General features: G+C 32.3%; 1 protein-coding gene across 2 annotated transcripts in view; it reads right to left on the reverse strand.

The window, feature by feature from the left end:
- The window catches only part of LOC111677597 (sodium/potassium/calcium exchanger 3), a 13,408-nt gene extending 6,397 nt beyond the window's left edge, over positions 1-7,011 (reverse strand). Inside the window, exon 1 of one of the 2 annotated variants that reach the window (XM_023438753.2) lies at positions 6,006-7,011. In XM_023438753.2, coding sequence (XP_023294521.2) covers positions 6,006-6,039 — 34 coding nt within the window. In that variant the 5' untranslated portion in view covers positions 6,040-7,011. The remainder of the gene's footprint in view (positions 1-6,005) is intronic. The other variant, XM_023438752.2, reaches the window with a different exon arrangement.
- Between the last annotated feature and the right edge of the window lie 326 nt (positions 7,012-7,337).

Consider the following 7,337-nt stretch of genomic DNA (forward strand, 5'->3'; position numbering starts at 1 on the left):
ATAGACTAGACTATAGACTAGACTATAGACTAGACTATAGACTAGGCTATAGACTAGACTATAGACTAGACTATAGACTAGACTATAGACAAGACTATAGACTAGACTTTAGACTAGACTATACTAACTTTAGACTAGACTATTGACTTGAGTATGGACTATAAATATGACTTGTATATAGACTAGACAATAAATACTAAATTATTGATTAGAGTAAAGCCTCTTTTATATACTAGACGTTAGTCTTAACTGTAGAGTGTAAACGAAACTATCACTAGTTTGTGGACTATAGGCTAGATTAAAAATTAAACCGTAGTCTAGATTAGAGCCTAAACTATAGACTTGACCGTAGATTAGACTATAGACTAGACCATAAGCTAGACAGTTGACCAGTCTATAGACTATTTTTCATATTATTTTCTGACATTTTCTATTTATGATTTTCTCTTTTTCCTCCATTTTGTTTTTCTTCATTCTGATCAGTTTAAGCACTTTAATAGTTCACTTGGGTCACTTTAACGTTATGCTAAATACAATTAGTATCATGATTATCACCAACATCATTTTCATCTTTATTGTCGTATCTTTTTTATTTTTCTGTTCTTCTTTATTTAAGTTTAAATTGCTTTGGGTGTGATGTTCGGTTCTTTTTCTCTGTCGCAATCATGATTACTTTTAGTTATTTATTTATGTAGTTTTTTTCAAATTTATTATTTTGAGTGTTAGAAAAGATGTCTCACAGATAAGCTATAGATATATGTATATCTTAATAAATATATGAATATATATGTATGTGAGAATGTGTGTATGTATAGTAGAAGTTTATATAAATCTGAGATTTATGAATGTATCTTAAAGATACCTTTGTATTTGTGGTTAGGTATTCTCACCTCTGCGTGGTGAATTTAGTTTTTCTTATATACTTAAATTGAATTTGGTTTAGTATTAATTTAAATCGTCGTTTTAAATCGTTTAATGTTTGATAAATTTCTAAACCAATAACGAAAAGATGCTCCGGTTTATTCCAGTTTATTATCTATAAATCGAACTATACTGAAACCTGGCTAAGAAGGAGTATGGCATTGTCGTCAAGATTGTATATGGAAGAGATGTTTTTTTCATCTCGGTAGTTAAGAAACGCAATACCAATGATCAGATTTAGGAACTTGTGTAAAGTTCTTTGATAATGAATTGTCATCGTCAAGCAATACTCAAACATCACATTGAACTGTAAGAGACTCTTAAACGAATACTCTTCCAGAGCGATCCAGAAACGATTTATTGTAATAATGTGAAATCTTGAACCGTTTTAAACTAGAGAAGAGAATGTTCAGTTTAGAGGTGTTCTACGTCTTGTAATAAAGAGGCAGAGAACTATAAACGGTCGCTCTATTACACGTCACGCTTTTGTCACATATAGATCCATGAAGATCTATATAACTCCTTGTTATCTAAAGATCACAACTAGTTAGGCTGATATCGATTGTTACCGGTAATTGTAAACTTGATAGCCATGTGACCTTCCGTTCAATGATTTCTGTAGAAGTTGTCAAAATAATGATAAAGAAGAAACTATATCACATCCTTTCTGTGATTATCCTGCTTTGGCTGAAATCCGAATTCGGATGTTTAAAAGGACCTACTTTGACGATCTATCTGAACTGTCATTCATTAATTTGTCAGAATGAATGAGAACTTCGGTATTCTCATTAATTTGGACATAATCTGGCGATCATGTCTTTTTACTCCAATCTTACTCCTTAACCTTTTCCTCGCATCTCCTCTCTCCCTTTATATTTATAAAGGGATCAACCTGACCCAAGTAAAGCTGCATTTGACTACCTTTGATAACCTAACCTAAGCTAAAGGAATACTCTTCTACAGAGAGATACTTTTTCTAATAATTATATTGGAAGGATAGTCCTAAGGCTGACCTTTGACCTTTGTAGATGAATTGAAATCCTTTCGATCCCTTTTCCTTTATGCAATCATTGGAAATAATGAAATGGTAGAATCACAAAGTTCCTATCAGGTGACCACAGTAGGAAGAGGTCAAAATACCTCATTAGCATAAGCAAAATCCGTGATTAGCCACGTATGGTACCTATTCTGAGTGGACACACGAAACCGGATGCACGGATTGAAATGAATCTAAAGAATATGTGTAGGGGAATAGAAAACCTTTAGTTATTACATTTCTTAGGATAAATGGAAACTAGAGAAAGGGAACTTGAGGATAAAGACGATTTCAAAGCTCTTCGTAGCAAGGAGGGCTGAACGAAAAACCAAAAAAAAAAAACATTGTTGAAAGATTGTCTTGCGTGGTCACTTGAAATAATGACACGATAGAAATAAAGTTCGTATGAGAGGATCACAATATTAGAAGACCATGAAGCCTTTTCAGAAAAACTTCTTTCACATTACAAGGTTTTCATCGTAATTTAATGAAAATAGTTTGGGAGGGATACAATATTAGATGTTACATTCCTTAAGAGAAATGGAAACTAGATAAAGGGAACTGGATGATACAGATTATTTCAAACTCCTTCCCCGACAGGAGAGCTGAAAAAAAATAATGGCAGTTCCTTAAAATAACGAAACAGTAGAAGCATAAAGTTTATGTGATATGAAGACAATAGGAGGAGAAGCCTCTTCGCAATAAACCAAATTCCTTGGACACACAAAACTGTATGAACGAGTTCAAATGAATCTAGACAATGTGTGGAGAGGACTAGAAGACCTTCTTGAAAAAGTTGTTATTTTCGATATTGCAGCATTTTGTCGCAAAGAGGAAGAACATTGGCAAGAGTATGTCATGTTCGGTCACGAGGGCTGAATGAAAAACCTTGGCGAAAGAATGTCATGTGCGTTCACTTGAAGTAATAAAACGTTAGAAGCACAAAGTTTCTATAAGGTGACCGCAGTAGGAGATAACTAAGAAGCATCTGTAGAAACTGTGCAAAAACGATATAATACCTCTGAGTGGAAGGTTTGGTAAACCCCTTGTGGGGTTTTTATCGAAAGAATATGCAAAGATCTAGGGAGCGTTCTTATTTCTATTTGGGAAATTCTAAGTTGAACTGTAAAACTTTCCTTCGGGTTTCGTTGAAATTAGATGCAAAGCTTTAGAAAGCATTGGCCGCTAATTGTATTACAATTTGAATTGAAATTTTCTCCGTTTGGCAACTTTGGTATTCTGAATTTCGATTCGACTATTCGCCACATAAATAACAACTTACAAAAACGTAGGTGCGGTCGTAACGCAGAATACACACATTCGTAAAGCATTGAAACGAAATGGAATTGCTTCTTCTTCGTAATCGAAATGCAGAATAGGAGTGATTATTATTACAGATATTACATCTCTTAGGAAGACTGGTGAACTTGAGAATCTCTTTCGATTCTCGTCGGAATTAGATGGAAATCTTTAGGAAGCGTTGTTATTTGCGATATTACATCCCTTAGGAGGAGTGTTTGGGAAATCCTAAGGAGAAATGGACACTATTTGGCAAATCCTTAGAAGGACTGGAAAACTTTCTTTCGAATTGCCAGATTTTAGTCGAAAATAGATGCAAATCTTTAGGAAACATTGTTATTTTCGAACCCTTAGGAAGAGTGTTTGGGAAATCCTAAGGAGATATGGGAACTATTTGGGCAAAGGGATGAAAACCCTTCTCTCGCATTGCCAGGTTTACGTCGCAAGTTGATGGAAATATCTCGGAAACGTTGTTATTTGTAAAATCACATCTCTTGGAGAAAGTGTTTGGAAAATCCTTAGAAGGACTGAAAAACCTTCATTCACATTGCCAGGTTTTTACCGCAATTCGATTGATCTAGGAAGCGTTGTTATTTTCGATATCATATATATTTGTGAGTAGTATTTGGGAAATCCTAAGAAGGACAGAAAAACCTTCTTTCGCTTTGTCAAGTTTTTGCCGCAATTTCATTGATCTAGGAAGCGTTGTTATTTTCGATATCACTTATCTTTGCGGGGAGGAAATCCTGAGGAGGATTAGAAACTATTTGGGAAATCCAACCAAGGACTCCCAGGTTTTCCTCGAAGTAAGATGCAAATATCAAGGAATCGTGTTATTTTCGATATTTCATTTCCTTAGGAGGAGTGTTTGGGAAATCCTAAGGAGGACTAGAAACTATTTGGGAAATGCTAAGAAGGACTAAACAAATTTCTTTCGTCGCAATTTGATGCAAATATCTGGGAAGCGTAGTTATTTCATATATTACTTTCCTTAGAAGAACTATTTGGGAAATCCTAAGGAGGACTGGAAACTATTTGAAAAATCCAACGGAGGACTGTAAAACCCTCTTTAGCATTTCGAGGTTTTCCTCGAAATATCAAAGAATCGTTGTTATTTTCAATATCACATTTCTTAGGGGGAGTTTTTGGGAAATCCTAAGGAGGATTGGAAACTAATTGCGAAATCCTATGGAGGACTGTAAAACCTTCTTTTGGATTGTCAGGTTTTCCTCGAAATTAGATGCAAATATCTAGGAAACGATGTTATTTCATATATAATATCCCTTATAAGGAGTGTTTGGGAGATCCTACGTAGGACTAGGAACTATTTGGAAAATCCTCAGAAGGATTGGAAAACCTCCTTTCGCATTGTCAAGTTTTTGTTGCAATTTGATGCAAATATCTTGGATGCGTTGTTATTTCAGCTATTACTTTCATTGGGAGAACTATTTGGGAAATCCTAAGGAGGACTGGAAACTATTTGGGAAATCCAAAGGAGGACTGTAAAACCTTCTTTAGCATTTCGAGATTTTCCTCGAAATTAGATGAAAATATCTAAGAATCGTTGTTATTTTCAATATCACATTTCTTAGGAGGATTTGTTGGGAAATCCTAAGGAGGATTGGAAACTAATTGCGAAATCCTATGGAGGACTGTAAAACCTTATTTCGCATTGTCAGGTTTTCCTCGAAATTAGATGCAAATATCTAGGAAACGATGTTATTTCAGATAAAACATCCCTTATAAGGAGTGTTTGGGAGATCCTACGGAGGACTGCGATCTATTTGGAAAATCCTAAGAAGGATTGGAAAACCCCCTTTCGCATTGTCAAGTTTTCGTCGCAATTTGATGCAAATATCTTGGATGCGTTGTTATTTCAGCTATTACTTTCTTTGGAAGAACTATTTGGGAAATCCTAAGGTGGACTGGAAACTATTTGGGAAATCCTATGAAGGACTGTAAAATCTTCTTTCGCATTGGTAGGTTTTCCTCGAAATTAGATGCAAATATCTAAGAATCGTTGCTATTTTCAATATTACATCTCTTAGTGGGACTTTTCTGGAAATCCCGAGATTAACTGGAAACTATTTGCGAAATCCTTTGAAGGACTGTAAAACCTTCTTTTGCAGATATAACATCCCTTATAAGGAATGTTTGGGAGATCCTACGGAGTACAGTAAAACCTTCAAACCAAACGATTTGGTAAATCCCTATAAAGATCGGAAGATTCATTAGTTTTTTATACAACAATGTTTAAAATAATTAGTTAAAGTTTAAAACGTGCTGCTAAGCGGCTTAATGACAAATTACACCGGCAAAAATTATTTAGCAATTTGCACGTTTATACACATTTTACAAATTGTTGAAATATTGTAGATATTTTATTTTTGTTACTATTTGTTTATATGTTATGTTCGTATTTAGTTTATTTATATATTACAACAATTAAGCACATTTTTTTGTTTTTGGTTTATTATTGTTGTAGACATTTAGTTAAACAAAGTTTTTAATTACACAAAGTGGAAGAAAAAATATTTTATTTAAATGACAACTTAACATGTGTTAGAGATTTAAATAAAATTTCAAAATAGTTTTGAAATTTTGTTTTTGTTAACGCTCCAGTAAATAAACATAAAAATAGGTTTTTTTTAATGAAATCAAAATTAAATATTAAGTATACGCCTCGGTTTAGGAAAAATTAATTATTGTTTTTTTTTTTTAATTTTTTAAATTTAATATTTTTTTATACCCGTAGTGCTGCTTAAACCCCAATAATCCTCCATTTTGTGTGTGATGTTGTTGTATTTTTTGTTGGTTTTTTTTTCTTTAGATTTTTAGTTTGTTTTTGTTGTATTTTTTAAAGGAATTTCATTGATTTTGTTTTTTTTTAAGGAAAAAATTTTTATATTTTTTTTTAATAAATTTTTATTTAAAATTATTGATTTTTTTGTTTCTTTTAAACAGCGACGGTATTTCGTTTTTGTTGTAGAGGTGTAATTTTCAAATTTCCAGCGCAAAACGATCGCGTAAGCGCGCTTTAACGTTATTTGCTTGATATTTTGAACACCGCTCGTCATAAACTGCGCTCACAGCTCGGTCCATACATTGAAATGCAAAAAAAAAAATAAACGAAAAAAAAGAACTTATAAACGCTCACTAACACATGGCAATAACAAAAACACCGTTAGTTTTTTTAACATTTCAACTTAAAGTGTGTATGTGTGCGTGTGTGTGTGTGTTTGTATTAGATCATTTAGCATATTCAATGTTTTATATTAGATATTCTCACTCTCTTGCTTATATCACCCGCAAGTTGATCACACACTGTGTGACACTCACTTTCAACATACAATCACTAGATAGATCATTATCTTTCTCTTTTTCTCCCTCTTTCAATTAAATTTTAATAATACTACCTCTCTCTCTTTCTTTTTCTCTGTATAATTTAATTGCTATTATTATTGTTCAATGCTTGATTGATTTTCTTTAACTCTCTTTTCCTCTCTTTTTTCTTAATTTCAAAGTAAACTTGTCTTAATCTTCGGCTTCTTCTTCTTCTTCTTTTTGTAATTTAAATTTATTCCACCACATCCGCTTCCGCTTTAAATACGCATTTACTTTTATATAATTATTTCTATTTCGGCTTTTATCAAATATTTTTTTTTAATTTCTTAAATTTTCTTTTTTTTTAATTCAGTTCATTTTTTTTTCTTAAAAAAAATTATTTTTTTAAATATTTTTCATTTGCTCTCTAAATGTTGTTGAGTAACCGCACCGTTATTATTAACTAAAATCATTTAAGCTTCATTCTTTAGTTGGAAGCTTTGCTCTAATATTTTCATTTCGCTGCAGCTTTAGCTTTAAGCTTGTATTGGTTTAAAACTTACACTTATAAACAATTTAAATTATTTCAAAAGATTATTTTTTTTATAAATTTTTATTTGTTAAAATTTCATTTCACAAAACATAATAACTAAACAATTTGTTATGTTTAATTTGATTTTATTTTCCCTAATGCGGGTCAATCATTAAGGGAGGTGTTCGTTTTTTTTTTTTTTTTTTGGAAAAACTATTATTCGTA

The sequence above is a fragment of the Lucilia cuprina genome, chromosome 3 (assembly GCF_022045245.1).
Source record: "Lucilia cuprina isolate Lc7/37 chromosome 3, ASM2204524v1, whole genome shotgun sequence".
NCBI classification, from domain to species: Eukaryota; Metazoa; Arthropoda; class Insecta; order Diptera; family Calliphoridae; genus Lucilia; species Lucilia cuprina.